At 38.8% G+C, this 24,720-nt stretch overlaps 1 protein-coding gene across 1 annotated transcript in view; it reads left to right on the top strand.

Annotated features, from left to right (window-relative positions):
* Nucleotides 1–16,688, top strand: part of SPATA17 (spermatogenesis associated 17) — a 250,689-nt gene extending 234,001 nt beyond the window's left edge. The window contains exon 9 of the mRNA XM_064276902.1: nucleotides 16,496–16,688. Coding sequence (XP_064132972.1) covers nucleotides 16,496–16,576 — 81 coding nt within the window. The 3' untranslated portion in view covers nucleotides 16,577–16,688. The remainder of the gene's footprint in view (nucleotides 1–16,495) is intronic.
* The last annotated feature ends 8,032 nt before the right edge of the window (nucleotides 16,689–24,720 follow it).

The raw sequence follows: 24,720 nt of genomic DNA, 5'->3' as shown, positions 1-24,720 counted from the left end.
TGACTTAGAAGTCCCCTTTAACCATTGTCTCCAAACCCCCACCCTTGCTCCGCTGACCTTTGAAGCATTCATTTTATCCCGGAAACTTCTTTGCTTTTGGTCCAGTCCAATTGAGCTGACCTTCCATGTATTGACTGTTGTCTTTCCCTTCACCTAAAGCAGTTCTTATCTACTGATTAATCAATAAAAAACCCTTTCCCTCCTTCCCTCCCTCCCCCCCTCGTAACCACAAAAGTATGTGTTCTTCTCAGTTTTTACTATTTCTCAAGATCTTATAATAGTGGTCTTATGCAATATTTGTCCTTTTGCCTCCTACTAATTTCACTCAGCATAATGCCTTCCAGGTTCCTCCATGTTATAAAATGTTTCACAGATTCATCACTGTTCTTTATCAATGCGTAGTATTCCATTGTCTGACTATACCACAACTTATTTACCCATTCATCCATTGATGGACACCTTGGTTGCTTCCAGCTTTTTGCTATTGTAAACAGAGCTGCAATAAACATGGGTGTGCATATATCTGTTTGTGTGAAGGCTCTTGTTTCTCTAGGGTATATTCCAAGTGGGATTTCTGGGTTGTATGGTAGTTCTATTTCTAACTTTTTAAGAAAACCCCAGATAGATTTCCAAAGTGGTTGTACCATTTTACATTCCCACCAGCAGTGTATAAGAGTTCCAATCTCTACGCAGCCTCTCCAACATTTATTGTTTTGTGTTTTTTGGATTAATGCCAGCCTTGTTGGAGTGAGATGGAATCTCATCGTAGTTTTAATTTGCATTTCTCTAATGGCTAATGATCGAGAGCATTTTCTCATGAATCTGTTAGCTGCCTGAATATCTTCTTTAGTGAAGTGTGTGTTCATATCCTTTGCCCAATTTTTGATTGGGTTGTTTGTCTTTTTGTGGTTGCGTTTTGACAGAATCATGTAGATTTTAGAGATCAGGCGCTGGTCTGAGATGTCATAGCTGAAAATTCTTTCCCAGTCAGTAGGTGGTCTTTTTACTCTTTTGGTGAAGTCTTTAGATGAGCATAGGTGTTTGATTTTTAGGAGCTCCCAGTTATCGGGTTTCTTTTCGTCATTTTTGGTAATGTTTTGTATTCTGTTTATGCCTTGTATTAGGGCTCCTAGAGTTGTCCCTATTTTTCCTTCCATGATCTTTATCGTTTTAGTCTTTATGTTTAGGTCTTTGATCCACTTGGAGTTAGTTTTTGTGCATGGTGTGAGGTATGGGTCCTGTTTCATTTTTTTGCAAATGGATATCCAGTTATGCCAGCACCATTTGTTAAAAAGACTATCTTTTCCCCAATTAACTGACACTGGGCCTTTGTCAAATATCAGCTGCTCATACATGGATGGATTTATATCTGGGTTCTCAATTCTGTTCCATTGGTCTGTGTGCCTGTTGTTGTACCCGTACCAGGCTGTTTTGACTACTGTGGCTGTATAATAGGTTCTGAAATCAGGTAGAGTGAGGCCTCCCACTTTCTTCTTCTTTTTCAGTAATGCTTTGCTTATCCAGGGCTTCTTTCCCTTCCATATGAAATTGGTGATTTGTTTCTCTATCCCCTTAAAATATGACATTGGAATTTGGATCGGAAGTGCATTATATGTATAGATGGCTTTTGGTAGAATAGACATTTTTACTATGTTAAGTCTTCCTCTCCATGAGCAAGGTATGTTTTCCCACTTAAGTACGTCCTTTTGAATTTCTTGTAGTAGAGCTTTGTAGTTTTCTTTGTATAGGTCTTTTACATCCTTGGTAAGATTTATTCCTAAGTATTTTATCTTCTTGGGGGCTACTGTGAATGGTATTGATTTGGTTATTTCCTCTTTGGTGTTCTTTTTGTTGATGTAGAGGAATCCAGGTGATTTTTGTATGTTTATTTTATAACCTGAGACTCTGCCAAACTCTTCTATTAGTTTCAGTAGTTTTCTGGAGGATTCCTTAGGGTTTTCTGTGTATAAGATCATGTCATCTGCAAATAGAGATAATTTTACTTCCTCCTTGCCAATCCGGATGCCTTTTATTTCTTTGTCTAGCCTAATTGCCCTGGCTAGGACTTCTAGCACGATGTTGAATAAGAGCAGTGATAAAGGGCATCCTTGTCTGGTTCCCGTTCTCAAGGGAAATGCTTTCAGGTTCTCTCCATTTAGAGTGATATTGGCTGTTGGCTTTGCATAGATGCCCTTTATTATGTTGAGGAATTTTCCTTCAATTCCTATTTTGGTGAGAGTTTTTATCATAAATGGGTGTTGGACTTTGTCAAATGCCTTTTCTGCATCAATTGATAAGATCGTGTGGTTTTTGTCTTTTGTTTTATTTATGTGATGGGTTACATTAATGGTTTTTCTGATATTAAACCAGCGTTGCATACCTGGTATAAATCCCACTTGATCGTGGTGAATTATTTTTTTGATATATTGTTGTATTCTATTGGCTAGAATTTTGTTGAGGATTTTTGCATCAATGTTCATGAGGAATATAGGTCTGTAATTTTCTTTTTTTGTAATGTCTTTACCTGGTTTTGGTATCAGGGAGATGGTGGCTTCATAGAATGAGTTGGGTAGTATTCCATCATTTTCTATGCTTTGAAATACCTTCAGTAGTAGTGGGGTTAACTCTTCTCTGAAAGTTTGGTAGAACTCTGCAGTGAAGCCGTCCAGGCCAGGGCGTTTTTTGTTGGGAGTTTTTTAATTACCGTTTCAATCTCTTTTTTTGTTATGGGTCTGTTTAGTTGTTCTACTTCTGAATGTGTTAGTTTAGGTAGGTAGTGTTTTTCCAGGAATTCATCCATTTCTTCTAGGTTTGCAAATTTGTTAGAGTACAATTTTTTGTAATAATCTGATATGATTCTTTTAATTTCATTTGGTTCTGTTGTGATGTGGTCCTTCTCGTTTCTTATTCGGGTTATTTGTTTCCTTTCCTGTATTTCTTTAGTCAGTCTAGCCAATGGTTTATCAATTTTGTTAATTTTTTCAAAGAACCAGCTTTTGGCTTTGTTAATTCTTTCAATTGTTTTTCTGTTCTCTAATTCATTTAGTTCAGCTCTAATTTTTATTATTTGTTTTCTTCTGGTGCCTGATGGATTCTTTTGTTGCTCACTTTCTATTTGTTCAAGTTGTAGGGACAGTTCTCTGCTTTTGGCTCTTTCTTCTTTTTGTATGTGTGCATTTATCGATATAAATTGGCCTTTGAGCACTGCTTTTGCTGTGTCCCAGAGGTTTTGATAGGAAGTATTTTCATTCTCATTGCATTCTATGAATTTCCTTATTCCGTCCTTGATGTCTTCTATAACCCAGTCTTTTTTCAGGAGGGTATTCTTCAGTTTCCAAGTATTTGATTTCTTTTCCCTAGTTTTTCTGTTATTGATTTCTAGTTTTATTGCCTTGTGGTCTGAGAAGATGCTTTGTAATATTTCGATGTTTTGGACTCTGCAAAGGTTTGTTTTATGACCTAATATGTGGTTTATTCTAGAGAATATTCCATGTGTGCTAGAAGAAAAGTATACTTTGCAGCAGTTGGGTGGAGAGTTCTGTATAAGTCAATGAGGTCAAGTTGGTTGATTGTTGTAAGTAGGTCTTCCGTGTCTCTATTGACCTTCTTACTGGATGTCCTGTCCTTCTCCGAAAGTGGTGTGTTGAAGTCTCCCACTATAATTGTGGAGGTGTCTATCTCACTTTTCAATTCTGTTGAAGTTTGTTTTATGTATCTTGCAGCCCTGTCATTGGGTGCATAAATATTTAATATGGTTATGTCTTCCTGATCAATTGTCCCTTTTATCATTATATATTGTCCTTCTTTGTCCTTTGAGGTGGATATAACTTTAAAGTCTATTTTGTCAGAAATTAATATTGCTACTCCTCTTCTTTTTTGCTTATTGTTTGCTTGATATATTTTTTTCCATCCTTTGAGTTTTAGTTTGTTTGTGTCTCTAAGTCTAAGGTGTGTCTCTTGTAGGCAGCATATAGACGGATCATGTTTCTTTATCCAGTCCGAGACTCTCTGTCTCTTAATTGGTGCATTTAGTCCGTTTACATTCAGCGTAATTGTAGATAAATAAGTGTTTAGTGTTGCCACTTTGATGCCTTTTTATGTGTGTTGTTGACAATTTCATTTTTCCACATACTTTTTTGTGCTGAGACGTTTTTCTTATTAAATTGTGAGATCCTCATTTTCGTAGTGTTTGACTTTATGTTTGTTGAGTCGTTACGTTTTTCTTGGCTTTTATCTTGAGTTATGGAGTTGTTATACCTCTTTGTGGTTACCTTATTATTTACCCCTATTTTTCTAAGTAAAAACCTAACTTGTATTGTTCTATATCACCTTGTATCACTCTCCATCTGGCAGTTCTATGCCTCCTGTATTTAGTCCCTCTTTTTGATTATTGTGATTTTTTACATAATGACTTCCGTGATTCCCTGTTATGAGTATTTTTTTTTTAATTAATCTTAATTTGTTTTTGTGATTTCCCTATTTGAGTTGATATCAGGATGTTCTGTTTTGTGACCTTGTGTTGTGCTGGTATCTGATATTATTGGTTTTCTGACCAAACAATATCCTTTAGTATTTCTTGTAGCTTTGGTTTGGTTTTTCAAATTCTCTAAACTTGTGTTTATCTGTAAATATCTTAATTTCGCCTTCATATTTCAGAGAGAGTTTTGCTGAATATATGATCCTTGGCTGGCAGTTTTTCTCCTTCAGTGCTCTGTATATGTCGTCCCATTCCCTTCTTGCCTGCATGGTTTCTGCTGAGTAGGCTGAACTTATTCTTATTGATTCTCCCTTGAAGGAAACCTTTCTTTTCTCCCTGGCTGCTTTTAAAATTTTCTCTTTATCTTTGGTTTTGGCGAGTTTGATGATAATATGTCTTGGTGTTTTTCTTTTTGGATCAATCTTAAATGGGGTTCGATGAGCATCTTGGATAGATATCCTTTCGTCTTTCATGATGTCAGGGAAGTTTTCTGTCAGGAGTTCTTCAACTATTTTCTCTGTGTTTTCTGTCCCCCCTCCCTGTTCTGGGACTCCAATCACACGCAAGTCATCCCTCTTGATAGAGTCCCACATGAGTTTTAGGGTTTCTTCATTTTTTTTAATTCTTTTATCTGATTTTTTTTCAGCTATGTTGGTGTTGATTCCCTGGTCCTCCAGATGTCCCAGTCTGCATTCTAATTGCTCCTCTGACTTCCTATTGCATTGTCTAATTCTGTAATTTTATTGTTAATCTTTTGGATTTCTACGTGCTGTCTCTCTATGGATTCTTGCAACTTATTAATTTTTCCACTATGTTCTTGAATAATCTTTTTGAGTTCTTCAACAGTTTTATCAGTGTGTTCTTTGGCTTTTTCTGCAGTTTGCCTTATTTCGTTTGTGATGTCTTGAAGCATTCTGTAAATTAGTTTTTTATATTCTGTATCTGATAATTCCAGGATTGTATCTTCATTTGGGAAAGATATTGATTCTTTTGTTTGGGGGGTTGTAGAAGCTGTCATGGTCTGCTTCTTTATGTGGTTTGATATGGACTGCTGTCTCCGAGCCATCACTGGGAAACTAGTTTTTCCAGAAAATCCGCTAAAAAAAAATGCAGTCAGATCCCTATCAGAATTCCCTTTGGGTTATAACCACCACCTTGTTCCCTGTAAGGATGAAAGTCTGAGATTTGGATTATATATGCTTGGCTGTAGCTGGTTCTGTGTTTTTAGTCCAATTAGAGGTGGATTTTTGGTCCCTGAGTTTTTTTTTGTTGTTGTTGTTGTTCCTTCTCTCAGGCCGAAAGAGTGGGTTAGGAAAAGACCAAAAGAAAAAAAAAGGAGGGGGGGGAAGCAAAGCCTCCGCGAAGCCGGAGCCGGAGCCATTCTCCCTCTGGCTCAGGCAATTCCAATGTTAATGAAGCCGCCTGGGAAGGGTGGGGGAGGGATCAGAGAGATAGGAGAGTACCACCTCAGAATATAGCCAGAGTTGCTTGTCTTGCTTGGAATGACTATTATATCTGAGATTCCCGGGGGACGTGTCGCCTATGTGTGCTGGCTGTGTGGAGATTGCCCCCAGGGGTCTGGCTCTCTGAAGCCACCCGCTGCCAGTCTAAATCCTAGCGTGAAGGTTCCCCTGCTGGGACGCTTTACTCCCGGCTCCAAAATCAGTCGCTGCCTCCTGGGGACTTCTCGTCCCACCAGCCATCGCTGTGCCCCCTCCCGGGGTTAGTTCAGGGGAGTGGAGCAGCTCTCCATGCTTGTGCTGTGCCAGCGCCCAGTCAAAATCCCGGCGGGACGGTTCCCCAGCTGGGACGCTGCTCTCCCAGCTCCAAGACCAGTCACTGCCTCCCAGGGACTTCTCCCACCGGCTGCGTCACTGCGCCGCCCGTGCGAACCGGCTGGGCCCCCTCCCGGGGTGAGTTCGGGGGGTAGGGCTGGGCCCCTTGATTGCTCCGTCAGCTCCCCTGGGCTCTGCCCTAAATCGGGCACCAAAGGTTACCTGACTGGGACGCTGGCTTCAGGCTCTGAAAACAATCACTGCTTCCCCGTATTTGTTCCTTCTCCGTCTCTAAATCTGTGTTAGTTGTTCAGGGTTCGTAGATTGTTATGTACTTGATTGATTCACTTGTTTTTCCGAGTCTTTGTTGCAAGAGGGATCCGAGGTAGCGTCTCTCTAGTCCGCCATCTTGGCCCCGCCTCCTTTGCAGCCGTTTTTGAATGATCTTCAGCAGAATTTCGCTTGCATGTGATATTAACGGTATTGATGTATAATTTCTGCATTCGGTTGGATCACCTTCCTTGGGAATAGGCCTAAATATGGATCTCTTCCAGTCAGTTGGCCAGGAAGCTGTCTTCCATATTTCTTGGCATAGACGAGTGAGCACCTCCAGCGCCGCATCCATTTGTTGAAACATCTCAATTGATACTCCGTCAATTCCTGAGGCCTTGTTTTTCACCAATGCCTTCAGTGCAGCTTGGACTTCTTCTCTGAGTACCACTGGTTTCTGATCATATCCTACCTCTTGAAATGGTTAAACATTGACTAATTCTTTTTGGTATAATGAGTCTGTCCATTCCTTCCATCTTCTTTTGATGCTTCCTGCTTCGTTTAATATTTTCCCCATAGAATCCTTCACTATTGCAACTCGAGGCTTGAATTTTTTCTTCAGTTCTTTCAGCTTGAGAAATGCCATGTGTGTTCTTCCCTTTTGATTTTCTATCTCCAGCTCTTTGCACATGTCATTATAATACTTTACTTTGTCTTCTCAAGCAGCTCTTTGAAATCTTCAGTTCTTTTATTTCTTAATTTCTCCCTTTTGCTTTAGCTGCTTGACATTTGTGAGCAGGTTGCAGAGTCTACTCTAACACCATCTTGATCTTTCCTGTCTTTTCAATGACCTCTCACTTTCTTCATGTATGATGTCCTTGATGTCATTCCACAACTTGTCTGGTCTTTGGTCACTAGTGTTCAACACAGCAACTCTAGAGATTGTCTCTAAATTCAAGTGGGATATACTCAAGGTCATATTTTGGATCTTGTGAACTTGCTCTGATTTTCTTCAGTTTCAGCTTGAGCAGTTGATGGTCAGTTCATACAGTCAGCCAATGGCCTTGTTCTGACTAATGATATTGAGCTTTTCCATCATCTCTTTCCACAGATGTAGTCAATTTGATTTCTGTGTGTTCCATCTGGTGAGGTCCATGTGTACAGCCACCGTTTATGTTGGTGAAAGAAGGTATTTGCAGTGAAGAAGTTGTTGGTCTTACAAAATTCTATCATTTGATCTCTGGCATAATTTCTATCACCAAGGCCATATTTTCCAACTACCGATCCGTCTTCTTCGTTTCCAACTTCTGCCTTCCAATCACCAGTAATTATCAATGCATCCTGATTGCATGTTCAATCAATTTCACACTGCAGCAGCAGGTAAAAATCTTCAATTTCTTCATCTTTGGCATTAGTGGTTGGTGCGTAAATTTGAATAATAGTTGTATTAATTGATCTTCCTTGTAGCCGTGTGGATATTATCCTATCAACCACTGACAGCATTGTACTTCAGGATAGATCTTGAAATGTTCTTTTTGATGATGAATGCAACACCATTCCTCTTCAAGTTTTCATTCCCGGCATAGTAGACTATATGATTGTCCGATTCAAAATGGCCAGTAGCAGTCCATTTCAGCTCACTAATGCCTAGGATATTGATGTTTATGCGTTCCATTTCATTTTTGATGATTTCCATTTGCCTAGATTCATACTTTGTATATTTCACGTTCCAATTATTAATGGATGTTTGCAGCTGTTTCTTCTCATTTTGAGTCGTGCCACATCAGCAAATGAAGGTCCATCCTGAAAGCCTTGCTCCATCTACATCATTAAGGTCAACTCTACTTTGAGAGGGCAGCTCTTCCTCGGTCGTCTTTTGAGTGCCTTCCAACCAGGGTGGCTCATCTTCCATCACTATATCAGACAATGTTCTGCTATTCATAAGGTTTTCACTGGCTAATGCTTTTCAGAAGTAGACTGCCGGGTCCTTCCTCCTAGTCTGCCTTAGTCTGGAAGCTCAGCTGAAACCTGTCCTCCATGGGTGACCCTGCTGGTATCTGAATACCAGTGGCATAGCTTCCAACATCACAGCAACATGCAGGCCCCCGCAGTACGACAAACTGACAGACACGTGGGGGATTTAGACATAACTGCATTTGAATATAAGCAGAAATGTTTATACCAAAGTCAAATATAAATGACCTTTGAAATAGCAACTGTTTATGATTTATTTGTTTACATTTTTTTTTCTAAAAAGTGTATTCAAGAGCTTTTGGTTTGAAAATACCTAACAATTATTAAGTACTTAGTAAAATTTTGCTGAAAGTTATTCAAAAGTGGCTGCAGTAGTATATCAACAGGGAGCTGCCAGAAATTTAGGCTGGATTCAGAAGAGAATGTGGAACCAGGGATATCATTGCTAATGTCAGATGGATCCTGGCTGAAAGCAGAGAATACAAGAAAGATGTTTGCCTGCAAAGAATGGGAATTACAGAACACTTAATTGTGCTCATCAGAAACACGTACCTATATCAAGAGGCAGTTGTTCAGACAGAACAAGGAGATACCACTTGGTTTAAAGTCAGGAACGGTGTGCATTAGGGTCGTATCCTTTCACCATAGCTATTTGGTCTGTATGCTGAGCAAATAATCCAAGAAGCTGGACTATATGAATAAGAATGGGGAATCAGGATTGGAGGAAGACTCATTAACAGCCTTCGTTACACAGATGACACAACCTTGCTTGCTTAAACTGAAGAGGACTTGAAGCGCTTACTGATGAAGATCAAAGACCACAGCCTTCAGTATGGGTTACACCTCAATATAAAGGGAACCACATCCTCACAACTGGACCAATAAGCAACATCATGATAAACAGAGTAAAGACCGAAGTTGTCAAGGATTTCATTTTACTTGGATCCACAATCAACACCCATGGAAGCAGCAGTCAAAAAGTCAAATGACACATTGCATTGGGTAAATCTGCTGCAGAGGATCTCTTTAAAGTGTTGAAAAGCAAAGATGTCACCCCGAAGAATAAGGTGCACCTGACCCAAGCCATGGCATTTTCAATCACATCATATGCATGCGATAACTGGACAATGAATAAGGAAGACTGAAAAGAATTGACACCTTTGAATTGTGGTGTTGGAAAGAATATTGAATATCACATGGACTGCCAAAAGGACAAATGAATCTGTCTTAGAAGAAGTACAACCAGAATGCTCCTTAGAAGTAAGGATGGCAAGACTGCATCTTACATACTTTGGACCTGTGTCAGGAAGGGCAAGTCCCTGGAGAAGGACATCATGCTTGGTAAAGTAGAGGGTTAGCAAAGCACAGAAAGACCCTTAATGAAATGGATCGACACAGTGGCTGCAACAATGGGCTCAAGCATAACAACGATTGTGAGCATGGCACAGGACTAGGCAATGTTTCATTCTGTGGTACATGGGGTCACTGTGAGTCGGAACTGACTTGACAGCAGCTAACAACAACAACATCTGCCAGGCACTGTTTTAAGTGCTTTGTGTGTATGAAGTCATTTAATCATCGTAACAACTCTGTGAGTAGGGCATTATCTGTTCCATATTAGTTCATCCCTGACACATTGGAGAGGTTAAATAAGTTGTTCAAGATCTCAGTGCTTCTTAGGAGTAAAGCTGGATTCCGATCCCAGGCAACACAGCCCCAAACCAATGCTGTCTCAGAGTAGAAGTCATAGGAAAGTTTTAAACAGCTTGCAAATCCCATTACTGAGGCCCTGGACACGAGGTAATATGCAAACTTGGTTTCCCTTCTTAAGTTCAGGTTGGTAACACATTATCAATGCAATATTAGCTAAAATGTGTTTCTTCAAGAACATATAAAATGACTTAATTAAAAGAACAATACAGAATAATATCTAAATAACGGGGCAAATAACAGAGAATGCTTGAGGAAATGTTCCTGAAAGGTCCAAGTAAATGAAAAGAAGGGAACAACTCCTATAGCCCTGTCAGCTAACTGCAAGCTCTTTTGTCACAGCAGTAGAGATGTGCATGCCATCACAGAGTGTCCTACATATTACAAGAAACTCACGTTACGAGAACGTGTCAGGAGAAAGCAAAGTTTGATCACGCAGGAGTATTGCCCGGTCCCTGAGAGGTTCTTTTAAACCTACCTCTGAAGTCTTGTTTGTATGTAAGATCCCAAGTGGTACCAGCCAGATCCTAATTGAGGGCTCATTCCGGAAACATTTTCAATTAAAACAGTCTTAAATATTAAGCCCAAAATTCTTGCCCTTATCTTTGTGGTATTTTAGAGCTGGATAATCATAAAATATTTTAAGCTGAACGATATGTGCATAACCTTTGAGTTTCATCTCATCCCTCTGATCTCGGGGCTTTGTCTGCTACGGGCTACCAGCACTGCCCTACTTACCAACACTGGAACTGGCTGTTGAATAAGTACTCAGTTGAGTGTCTGGTGAAAAGCCTTAAATAACTAGATAAACAGTGCAGCTGCCAACCTATAGTAATCTTACACTTAGGGGGTGAGTGGCCCAGGAAATTTGCTCTTTGTCACTTTGACTTGGGTTTGAAAATGGACCTGGGCTTCCGTCCAGCTCAAAGAGCTGTTCACTTGCAAAGACTCCTAAATTGTCCCATGGAGCTCATTTTGGCAGTGGTTTATTTGTGTTTGGCTGGGCATCCAAATAACAAAAGCTGTCTGCTCTGGCAAACAAGGGCTACGGCACAATTTAGAATTACCATCCCCAGTGTTTTTTCTTAATGAGGTTGTTTCTCATGAAAGGAATCCTCTCAACCCCCGTTTAAAAAGTGACACTGCACGGTTGCTGTGCAGGTGGGTACTTTAAGCTCATAAACAGCTTCCTTGGGCAGGATGGCCTGTTGTATGTATCAGAGGCAGGTTTTAAACAAATGATGATAGGCATCAGATTTTTTTCTAAAACCAAAGCTGTCCTAATTGCATAGTCATTCCTGTGCCAGAGGTAACAGCATTGGTTGACTGAGGCCAAGTGAGAATGTGGGATTTTAGGTTAAGAAATAAGAGTGTCAGAGTTTCTGAAAGATTTTTGTTCAGTGGATATATAAAAAAAAAAAAAAAAAACCTGACTCATAGCAACCCTACAGGACAGAGTAGAACTGCCCAATAGGGTTTCCAAGGACGGCCTGGTGAATTCGAACTGCCGACCTTTTGGTTAGCAGCCTTAGCTCTTAACCACTGCACCACCAGGGCTCAGTGGGCATTAAAAAAAAAAAGAATCAATCCTTATTTTCTTGCACGATTAATTGAAAATGCCTGTTGTCTAACTTTCCCACTACTTGTGAGGGCTGCTGAGAAGAGGGGACTGAGTTTTGCTTACCATTGGTTGGAGCCTAATATAATACCTGACACACTGTAGATACTCAGATGTTTGATGAATACACAGATGAAGGAAGTATAACAGAGTTAAATGATGCTTCATTCATTGTATCAGGAGAGTCCAAACTTAAGTACACAAGAAGATGCACAAGGGTGAAGGAAGAAAATATTAGGACCACTATTTATATTTATCTCATTTTAATATTTTTCATCACATTATTTAATATAGTATTCCAAGAAAACCAAACCAGGTGCTGATGAGTCGATTCTGACTCATGATGACCTCATGTGTGTCGGAGTAGATCTGTGTTCCATAGGGTTTTCAATGGCTGGTTTTTCAGAAGTAGATTGGCAGGTGTTTCTTCCACGATAGCATTACACATATACGATTTAACACAAATAACTAGACATATATTCAGGGTGCCTGCTCAAAATATTTGTGCCAATAGAGGACATGACCCAAATCTTTGATTCCTGTTTCACCACATTGTTGCCCTATTGTTAGCCTCCTATAGGGATCTATGGAATTTACTTAATTTGGTTTTTGAAGGAATGTAGTGGGTAGAATATGAATAGAATTCTACCATTGAAGGAAAGAGAGCAGAATCTACTAGTGCTAAGTGCCAGACCTTTATCTGATTTAATCCTCACAGATATCCTGAATGGTAGATATTCCCATTTTGCTGATGAGGAAACAAATTCAGAGACATTCAGATAGGCTAAATACCTCCCCCAAGCTGAAAACGCTAGTACGTGAGTGTCAGCCCTGGGATTCACACCTACCTCTGTGTGGGCTTGCTAGCGCTTGGTGTAGTGCCCAGCATGTGTTTGAGAAATGAGTAAGTGTCCCCAAAGCCAGGCCAGTCCTTTCTACTGCCTACACTACCACTGGCAAAAGTTAGCATTTAGGCAGGGTGCTGAAAAAAAAAAAAGTAACAACCGAACAAAAATTTCCCGCTCAATAAAAAGTAGTAATGACACATTCTTAAGCATTCCATAAAAAAAAAGGAGGAAACAAAAAATGACATAATATAAGAGGGGAAAAAAATTGATATCAGGTAATCCTAATTAACCATTTTTAATTAGGTTGATCAATCTAAAAAAAAAAAGCAGTTATGGCAGTACCTTGACAGGGAACTGCCAGAAATTCAAGCCAGATTCAGAAGAGGACTTGGAATGAGGAATATCTTTGCTGATGTCAGGAGGATCTTGGCTGAAAGCAGAGAATACCAGAAAGGTGGTTAATTGTTTTTTATTGACTATGCAAAGGCATTTGACTGTGTGTCTCATAGCAAATTATGGATAACATTGCAAAGAATGCAAATTCCAACACTTAATTGTGCTCATGAGGAATCTGTACATAGACCAAGAGGCAGTTGTTCAAACAGAGCAAGGGGACACTGCATATTTTAAAGTCAGGAAAGGTATGCATCACGGTTGTATCGTTTCACCAAACTTATTCAGTCTGTATGGTGAGCAAACAGTCTGAGAAGCTGAATTATATGAAGAAGAACAGAGCATCAGGATTGGAGGAAGAATCATTAACAACTTGTGATATGCAGATAACACAACTTTGCTTGCTGAAAGTGAAGAGGACTTGAAGTACTTACTGATGAAGATCAAAGACTACAGCCTCAAGTATGTATTAAACCTCAACATAAAGAAAACAAAAATCCTTACAACTGGACCAATAAGCAACATCATGATAAGTGCGGAAAGTATTGAAGTTGCCAAGGATTTCATTTTACTTGAATCCACAATCAACGTCCATGGAAGCTGTTGTTTTTGTTGTTAGGTGCTGTCCAGTGGGTTCTGACTCATACCCTATGCACAACAGAACAGAACACTGCCAGTCCTACGCCATCCTTTCAATCATTGTTATGCTTGAGCTCATTTTTGCAGCCACTGTGTCAGTCCACCTCATTGGGGTTCTTCCTCTTTTCCACTGACCCTGTACTTTGCCAAGCATGATGTCCTTCTCCAGGGACTGATCCTTCCTGACAACGTGTCCAAAGTATGTAAGACACACTCTCGCCATCCTTGCTTCTAAGGAGCATTCTGGTTGTACTTCTTCTAAGACAGATTTGTTCAATCTTTTGACAGCCCATGGTATATTCAATATTCTTCGCCAACAGCACAGTTCAAAGGCATCGATTCTTCTTAGGTCTTCCTTATTCACTACCCAGCTTTCACGTGCATATGATGCGATTGGAAATACCATGGCTTGGATCAGGCGCACCTTAGTCTTTAAGATAACATCTAAAGAGGTCCTTTGCAGCAGATTTACCCAATGCAATGCATCTTTTGATTTCTTGACTGCTGCTTCCATGGCTGTTGATTGTGGATCCAAGTAAAATGAAATCCTTGACAACTTCAATCTTTTCTCTGTTTATCATGATGTTGCTCACTGGTCCAGTTGTGAGGATTTTGTTTTCTTTCTGTTGAGGCACAATCCATACTGAAGGCTGTGGTCTTTGATCTTCATTAGTAAGTGCTTCAAGTCCTTTTCACTTTCAGCAAGCAAGGTTGTGTCATCTGCATAACGGAAGTTGTTAATGAGTCTTCCTCCAATCCTGATGCCCCATTCTTCTTCATATAGTCCAGCTTCTCAGATTATTTGCTCAGCAAACAGATTTAGTAGGTACAGTGAAAGAATACAACCCTGATGCACACCTTTCCTGACTTTAAAGCAATCAGTATCCCCTTGTTCTGTCCAAACAACTGCCTCTTGATCTATGTGAAGGTTCCTCATGAGCACAATTAAGTAAAGCTTTCCATGGAAGCAGCAGTCAAGAAATCAAAGGACACATTGCATTGGGCAAATCCACACAGAAGACCTCTTTAAAGTGTTGAAAAGCAAAGATGTCACTTTAAGGACTAAGGTATCCCTGACCCAAGCAATGATATTTTCATTCACTTCACATGCATGTGAAAGCTGGGCAGTGAAAAAGGAAGACTGAAAAAGAATTGATGCCTTTGAATTATGGTGTTGACGAAGAATATTGAATATACCATTGGCTGCCAGAAGAACAAAAAAATCTGTCGTGGAAGAGGTACAGCCAGAATGCTCCTTAGAAGAGAGGATGGCAGGACATCATCTCACTACTTTGGACATGTTATCAGGAGGGACTGGACCCTGGAGAAGGACATCATGCTTGGTAAAGTAGAAGGTTAGCGAACAAAAGGAAGACCCTTAACAAGATGGATTGACACAGTGGCTGCAACAATGGGCTCAATCATAGCAACAATTGTGAGAATGGTGCAGGACCGGGCAGTGTTTCATTCTTTCATACATGGGGTTGCTATGAGTGGGAGGCAAGTAGAGGCCACCTAACAACAACAACAAAAACAACAACAAGCCTAATGACTACTAGAATATTTTTGTCAAAATATCAGGATTTTCCTGAGCTGTGAGAGATAAAGAACCCTCAGAATATATCTTCTGCTTTTATCAGAGTTTGTTAAACTGCTACATCTGCACAGGTGTATAGGCTATGAAAGTGGTTTAGAAGGCAGACGTAAAGAGGGTTTAAAAGGTTGGAAAGTGAGGCCCCTGGAGGAAAAGCAGTCTGCGCCTAGAGCAGAAAGTCTGAGGATCAGTGGAATGCCTCTCTGAGCATTTGCTGAGCAGGCCCCCCTTAACAGCGTGGTATAGTGGGAAGGACTCTGACCTGGCTTTGGAGCCACTGATGCATTTGACAGTCATGTGCTGAGCACTACACATGCCCTCGCCCACCCAGGACTCGGACTGAATCCTTTGATGGCTGTGTAGTAGTGTTTACAGAGTACAAGAACAATGGAGGCCCACGTATCATAGGTCTGATTTAAAACTTATAAATCTAGCTAACTGTTAAATAAAATATGTTCTGTCATCCTAGCTCAATAAAAATTCCTTTATAACAGTTCCATGGGAGAAAAGACCGGACGATCTGCTCCCATGAAGATTGGTGGAATCTACAAAACCTATGGGGCAGTTCTACTCTATCATGTACGGTCACTATGAGTCAGAATCAACTCAATGGCACACAACAACCAGGTGATAGTTTCAGGGGTGCTATTTTAGGTAAAAGTAGTCAGAGAAGGCCTCTTTAAACAAAGATGTGATGAAGGGAGGGAGTGAACCACGGGCGTAAGTAGAAATAAAGCTGTCTAGGTGGAGGCAACTGTAAGGATAAAGACTCTAAAATGGAAAGGGTTCAAAAAGGTTGCTAGAGAGGATTAAAGGAGGAGAAATGTGGAAAGAAATGATGTCCGAGAAGGAACCAAAAGCAAGGTCATGTGGGGACTTATAGACCAAGGTAAAAATTTTGGATTGTGAGCTCTTTGAAAACAGGAGGCTATCTCAAATCTTTGCATCACTCAAAGCTCCTAGCAGGTACCATCCTCAGCTATTAATAGCTATGTGTTTAATGAAAGCTTCATTATATCTGGCTCTCAACTGATGAGGCTTCTAAAACTTCCCTGCTAATTTTGTTTTATTTGATGATATGATGGGAAATTTGAAGTACAGTTAAATGACATCTAACTAGCAATTTAATATAATCTAAATAATAATAATACAAAGTCAGTAAGATCTCTGTGGTAATCTTTGCTCTTTTCCTCTTAGGATTTCCAAACTGTGTTACCATCATTTGATCTCTTCTCAAAGTATGGGAAATTATATTCAAAAGCTGGGCAGATTGTATAAAAGTAAGTATTTTTTGCTAAAAAGTAGTCTATACAGTATGTTGAATAAAATTTTTAAAAAGGAAATGAGATTGACTTAACTGTCAGGCATTTTTTAAACTTATACTATAGCATTATTTATATGTAGTAATAAGACTTCATAAATTTATTTCATTCTAATCTAATGGTATTCAATATTTAAAAGTCATGGAATTTGTTTTTCAAATCTCTTCCCCAAAATGGATACCAAAATTATTTTAAGAAATGGACTGACAAAAATCTGAAGTACCTTTTATCTTTAAATTAGCTAAGACAGTACGTTAGTTTTACACAATACAATTAAAAAATACTGATGCTGTTAACTAAAATACTTTCTGGTACTGTATCATACAGTATCATTTATATGGTGTGTGCATTATTTGAAGTGTTCGGTGCCTGATGGATATCAAAGAAATAGAGTCTAGGGTCTCTGATTACCAAGGTTTATAATATAGAGAAGAAGAAAGATAACTACGTAAAATTCATCAATCACAGAACAGGTTCTCAATGAGTGCCATATTCAGTTGCTAAAATATTTTAGAATAGAGAAGTGATTCTTATTGAAGTGAGTCTAATAGGAGGTATCCTGGTATTTTCAGTGAAATTTAAGGAGAAATTGGACAAAGCCAGCAAAGATCACTAAAGTGGAAGGAATGAAGCAAACGTGAAAATTTGCAATTTCCCAGATATTCTCCTAAACCAAGAACAAAAACACCGGCCCATCAGAAAGAGCAGAGAATGGATTTAAGCAACTTAAGTTCCCTAGATTTAGTGTAAAGTCTCCTCTGTTTAAATGATATAAAACCAAAAAAAAAAAGAAAAGAAAAACAAACCTGTTGTCACTGAGTCAATTCAGACTCTTAGCCACCCAATAAGACAGAGTAGAAATGCCCCACAGAGTTTTCAAGGAGCGCCTGGTGATTCAAACTGCTGACTTTTTGGTTAGCACCTGTAGCTGTTAGCCACTACACCACCAGGGTTTCCAAACCCTAGTTAGTAGTTAATTAGAAGTTAATTGTCAGGGTCACTGACTCATGGTGACTCCATGCACCATAGAATGAAACACTGCCTGGTCCATCCCCGTGATCAATCGTGGGTTGGATTTTAGGAAAGAGATCACCAGCCCTTTCTTTCTACTCTGTCTTAGCTGAGTGGTGGCTGTGCTGGAGGGGCATTGACAGGGAATTGAACCCAGGTCTCCCGTATGGAAGTCAAGAGTTCTACCACTGTACCACACCATAGGCAGCAATCAGTGTGAGTGAGAGTGGAGTACAGAGGACATATTCACCCATGAGCAGATGGAGAAATCCCTGTTGTTCTTCTCTCAGGTCCAGCATATGAATGAGCATGACGTTCTGGTGGGCAAGGATCAGGAGACTAAGCCCCCAGCTTCTGAACCAGTGACTAACCTTTTAGAAAGTGGGTATCTCTTGTGCTGGGCAAAACTTGTACTCAAAGACTTTAAGTAAGAATAAATATCGTTTGTATATGTAGGAATGAGGGGCCAATTATATAAGTTGAGTTCTTGGGGTAGACACAAAGGGAAAAGATTTCCCACATAATGAACCAAATGGTTAGTTACATACTCACTGATAGAGCCCATTACAGTTATTAACACCAAACAAAAACCTTATGTGAATACAGCCAGATAGTGAACAAAAACCTTGTGTAAATACAGCCAGATAGCAAACACATTTGGCCTAAGAAACAAATTCACAAACTCCCAAAAGGGGAACAATCAGTCCTCTTAGAAAAAGCTGTTCCCATGGAAGCAGACTGAATGCAAGAAGTAAAAGAAATAAGAGAAATCTACTCTTTACCGTGATCTTGGAGAGAACTTTGCATAAGTGAGACAAATGCATCCATCGCAAAAAAAAAAAAAATGCTAAAACCATGAAGAGTGGCTAACGATGAAAAATGAACTAAAAATCTGAGTATGTGCAATGGCTGACCCATAGGGATACCGTAGTAAACCAAATTGATTCATTAGAAGACCTGATCAAAGAATTCTCCCAGAGCTCAGAGGAAAAAAGCAAAAAGGTGCAAACTATAACACATTAGGAATAAACTTAAAATAGGAATTTCAGGAGAGGTAAGAACAAATGGAAGAGAGCATTAATAAAAAAAAATGCCCCCTTACCACCACCACCACCAGAAAAAAGATTTCAGTGTTCAGATGGAAAGGGTTCTCGAAGTATTGATTAGTATTAGTGTTTAAAGACATTGCCTTACACCAATACCATAAGAATTCTGGCAACAGAAAAGGAACAGATTACCTACAAAAGGAAAAATTCCCGGTGACATCAGACTTCTCATCTGCAATAAGAAATGCCAGAAAGCAATGAATCAAGGATTATAGATTTTGAGTTAAAGACTACGACCCTCAAATTTTGTGCTTAGCTTAAAAGCAAAGAAACATTTTTAGAGAGACTTAGTACAAAAAGTATACTTACTGCTCGTGCATGCTCTTTGAAACTTCTAGTACTCATGAAAAAAAAAAAAAAAAGAAAGAAAGCCAGGATAAAGGCACTGTACTGAAGATAAAGCTGTGATTAACGAGCCCAGTAAAACTTTTATTTTTTAAGTTTATGCAATCATTGCTTGGAGTTAGGAAGCCTAGTGCAAGTTGTTAAGAAGAAACTCTTAAATAGGACAAACCTAATGAAAAAATAAATCTGCAACTGAAATACCATATTTATGAATATACTCTAGAAAAAGGAATCACAAAATTCCAATGAATTTATGAATAGAATTCCAGTCTCTCTAGTAAGCAAAGAATTGCACATTAAAACAAAAATTTTTTAAATATGTATTTTGGTTCTTGGTTTATTTTTTTGCCTCTTAGACTAGTAAAGCTTTAAAAGATTGATATCAAGCAGAATTGATTATGGCGTGATGATGTGGGTATCGTCTTAACATCTATCTGGGGCAAAAACTTTACAACCTTTCCAGAGGACTGCTTGGAAATAGTGTCCAAAGCCTTAAGAAAACAGTTTATACTCTTTGTCCTAGCTATCATGCTTCTAGGAATTTATTGTAAAGAAATAATTGGACAAAATTCAAAGATGTACCAATCCTGTTTATAATGGTGAAAGACTGAAAACCACTGGAATGCTCCTTAGTACATGCCAATGAATAATGAAACACACACAGTGTACACTGTGCCGACATCGAAATGTTAGCATAGATTCTTACCTATTAATTTGAAAAAATGCCTACAATATATTTTGAAAAAAAGGAAGCTGGATTCAAAGCAACCTGTATAACTTGATTCCATTAAATACATGTATATATGTATGTGTGTTTACACATATGGGTATATGTATATAAAATACGTGGGCATATATAAAACACACACACTGATGTATTAATAATACACATTTTTTGCACATTGCAAAATGTTAATGGTGGTTATCTCTGGGTGGTGAGATTATGGGTACCTTTTTGGGAGATACTTTTTTCTATTTGCATTTTTTTGTTTATATAATCAGACAACAAAGCATTAAAACAAAATACTCCAATAGGGACTGCTTGCTCTTCTCCACCAATTACAAAAACATCTTGACTTATTCTATTCAATCATAATAATTTAGAGACAATTACCTTTTTTTTCTGAAGGTAGAATAATTACTTGCTAAATTATTTATACCCAGACAAGGATGACTAACAAATGTTTCGCATTATTTTTAATTAAAAAGAGTGCACAGTGCAAAGATACAAATGTGTGATAGACATAAAAAAAAGATGTTTGCTAACTCTTCCCTTGGATTTTTAACTATTTTGTGAGTTGAGGATGTGATGAAAACGCTGTCTTCTCCTTTTAGGACATGAATATCTAGCGTTTAATTTGGATAAGTGAAGAGCGGCAGCCTTAGCTGAAGCTCTCTGTTAAGATTTAATTTCTCCAAATATCCCAAAGTGCTTTTGCTCTTTGTAAAGACAGGACATGTGCACCAAACTGTTGAATAAAGATGCTGTGGTAATTTTTCGAGCTATCTATTTGATTGCTTCAGCTTCAAGGTAGTTCATCACTTCGCTATAATTCACCCGGCATTGCATCTTACGCCCACGCTACGTTTTCCCATCAGTCCGATTAGAAATAGCGATGCCTTTATCAGATTAATCTTTCTTCCCTTCAGTGTGTCTAAGTCGAGGATAAACAGAGCCTGTACCTACCCATTATCACTAATGCACTAAGATTGCAGCCGCCAAAGTTATTCGGCATGAATAGATTTTAAATACACACATATTTTAAAATCTGCTCTCTGGCTAGGATAATATGATTCCCTTTAATCTCTTTAAGTTTTCTTTACCTTTTGTAACCTTTGATAGTTTGCCCAAAGCAGTTTTGTCTAAATCAGAATACACTAAGTCCTGTCATAGTGCTTTCTGATCCTTTTAGCTCCATTCATCTTGCCAGCGAGAAAGACCTCTTTAAAGGTGAGAGTGGAGAAAAATTAAGTAGATGAGGTGAAGTCATTGTTTGTGATTTTATGAATTGAATAATATGTCCAATTCAGTCTGGAATCAATGGGGATTTTCTCGCGTTAAATGTTTCTTAATTTTCTTTGCAATGTGCTTTGGTCCAGGCTATCTTCCTACTAAAAGGTGATTCAATTTTGAGGCCAGATGAGATGAATTTTAAATTAAACTATTTGCTATACATGAAAAACAATGAGCCTTTTCTCCTTTTCTATAGGAATTTGACATATTATTGACTCAAATAGCTGAGAAAAAATGAAAAATAAGTAGTTAGCACCTGAATTGGGGAAGAGATGAAATTCCATTGTTTTGTTTTGTTTGTTTTTTACCTCTCTCCCCCAAGGGAATATGGTTTTAGAAACTGTGTAAGGAAAAGGAGGATTGGTATGTGAAACCAAGCCAAACACATTGCCATCAAGTTAATTCCGACTCATAGTGACCCTGTAGGACAGAGTAGAACTGCCCCATAGGGCTTCCAGGGAGCAGCTGGTGGATTCCAGCTGCCAACCTTTTGGTTGGCAGTAATCCTAGCAGTAATCCTAGCCTTCCTGGTATTAACCAAGTTAATTCTAAGTGAGGCAATTATAAATAGATAATTCGAGAATTCTTATGTTGTTGGGGTTATTTTTCTTTTTTTCACTTCATTGTTTTGTTCCTAGAAAATAGAAGACAAAATCTAAAAATGAGGTTAAGGTGTGAAGTGAGTGTAAAATAGAAGATAGCACTGCCTGGAGTCCTGGACCCTACTTTCACGGTGGCTGAGCCACCTGACACGGATCTCTTAACCTCAGGTTTTCTCCACCATCCTTACCTGTCAGCAGAAGAAGCTGGAATCGTCTCTGGTACTTTCAGAAACTCTGCAGGTCTCAAAGAAACATGCAAATAAGTATCCTACAGGAAAATACACTTAAACCGTACTTAGCGTTTGTTACGATTCAATAAACTGGGATATTTTGCAGCCAAGTAGTCATGAGTTGATTATACTGTGGATGTGTTTATATATTATTAAATATATATGTTATTGTTGTCAGTTGTCATTGAGTCAGCTCTGACTCATGACAACTCATGAAACACTGCCTGGTCCCATGTGCCAACCTCACAACAGCTGGTATGCTTGAGTCCATTGTTGCCTGCCAGCCAGGGGGCTTATCTCCCAGCACTCTATCAAACAGTTTTCTGTTGTGATCCATGAAGTTTTTTTTTTTTTTCAATTTTTGGAAGTAGATTGCCAAGCATTTCTTCCTAATCTGTCTAGTCTGGAACTCTGTTGAAATCTGTCCCTCATGGGTAACCCTGGTGATATTTGAAATACTGGTGGCATAGCTTCCAGTATCATAGCAAGATGTAAGCCATGACAGTATGATGAACTGCCAAATAGGTGATGGTATAGATAGGTAGGTAGGTAGGTAGATAGATGATAGATAGATAGATAGATAGATAGATAGATAGATAGATAGATAGACAGATGATAGATAGATAGATAGATAGATAGATAGATAGATAGATAGATAGATAGATGATACGTAGATAGAGAGAGAGAGATAGGTGATAGGTAGATAGATAGAGAGATAGATGGAGGATAGACAGGTAGCTAGATTCTGCTGCATTTATCCTTTGGGACGAATGCTTAAACTTAGGTATTTCACGTTTGAGAATGTCTGCCACAACCACAGCCCCTATTGACCAAAAGTACTATAAATGGTTCCACTGAATTGCCAATGTTCTGAACCAGTCACCCTGGACACAAATGATGAGTCCAGTATTGGGCCCAAGTTGAGAGCAGTCAACATGTAACTCGGCCAGAACCCTGTGGAGGGGTTTGGCATGAAAGCTCTGGCCAGAGGGAAATACTGATTCATTAGATCAACTGGAATCCCTCTCAGATTCTTGAACTTGAGAAACAGAGACTCAGACTAGTGGGTGTGGGAGCAAAAACACAGGCACCCTCAGACAGAGAGGACATTTGCAGGTCTCTGCTGCAAAGAAAGCAGAGTTACCTGGTTTCTAGGGCTGGGTTAGATCTTGTAGGACTCCGAATTATGGTTTGGATCACAGAAGCCAGGCTGTTGTAAGATTCCAATTCTCTATGACAGGACTAGATTTTCCTGGAATCCTGCAAAGTTAATGCAACAATTGAGATTCCCTTATCTTTTGGTCCCATTTGCATCCTAACAATAAAACTTCCCACTGAAAGTCTACCCTATGGGAGTCTTCATTTTTCGAATCTGAAAAAAATAACACAAATCTTACTGCATACAATTTTGAGGATGGAAGAAATATAGCACAAAGGGAAAGGAAAAATGATTTATTGATCACAAAGCTTTAAAGTTGCTGGCCAGCAAAACCTAGACTCTGGAAAATGCTATAGGCTGAATTACCTGTTTCCTCAACAAATAAATCACAAAATTGAGAAAGAAAGAGAAGTACCTATTTAAAAAAATTAAAAGACATATCAAGCAATCTCAGTGTGTGCATTTTATTTGGATCCTGATTTAAATAAACAAACTGTAAAAAACAAAACATCTTTGTGAGACAATTGGAAATTTGAACACTGAATATTTGATGATATAAAGAAGTTATTGATACTTTTAAAAATGTGATCATGGAATTGTTTTGCTTAAAAAAGTTGTTATTTTTTAAAGATACACACTGAAATATTTACAGGTAGATAACAAGATGTCTGGGGTTTAATTTCGGAGGCAGAGAAATGTGTGAAAGTATATACTAAATGCACTGAAGGCATTGGTGAAAAACAAGGCTCCAGGAATTGACAGAATACCTGTAGAGATGTTTCAACAAACGGATGCAACTCTGAAAGCACTCGTTCATCTCTGCCAAGAAATTTGGAAGACAGCTATCTGATCAACTGACTGGAAGAGATCCATATACACGCCCATTCCAAAAAAAGGTGATCCAACAGAATGTGGATCAATATCATTAAAATCACACACAAGTAAAATTTTGCTGAAGATCATTCAAAAATGGTTGCAGCAGTACATGGACAGAGAGTGGCCAGAAATTCAAGCTGGATTTAGAAGAAGACATGGAACAAGGGATATCATTGCTGATGTCAGATAGATCTTGGCTGAAAGCAGACAATACTAGAAATGTTTACCGTGTTTTATTGACTATGCAAAGGCAATCAACTGTGTGGATCAAAACAAATTATGGGTAACGTTGCGGAGAATGGGAATTCCAGAAAACGTATTTGTACTTGTGAGGAACATGTACACAGACCAAAAGACAGCTGTTCAAACAGAACAAGGGGATACAAAATGGTTTAAAGTCAAGGTTGTATCCTTTCACCATACTTATTCAATCTGTATGCTGTGCAAATAATCTGAGAAGCTGGGTTATATGAAGAAGAATGTAGCATCAGGATTGGAGGAAGACTATTAACAACCTGCCATATACAGATGACACAACCTTACTTGTTGAAAGTGAAGAGGACTTGACCACTTACTGATGACGATCAAAGACTGTTGTCTTCAGTATGGATTATACCTTAAGAAAAAGAAAACAAAAATCTTACAACTGGAGCAGTATAAGTAATATCATGATAACCATGGAAGAGATTGAAGTTGTCAAGGATCTCATCTTACATGGATCCACAATCCACGCCCATGGAAGCAGCAGTCAGGAAAT

This window comes from Loxodonta africana, chromosome 25 (assembly GCF_030014295.1).
Source record: "Loxodonta africana isolate mLoxAfr1 chromosome 25, mLoxAfr1.hap2, whole genome shotgun sequence".
Lineage (NCBI taxonomy): Eukaryota > Metazoa > Chordata > Mammalia > Proboscidea > Elephantidae > Loxodonta > Loxodonta africana.
This window is presented reverse-complemented; position numbering and strand designations above follow the sequence as displayed.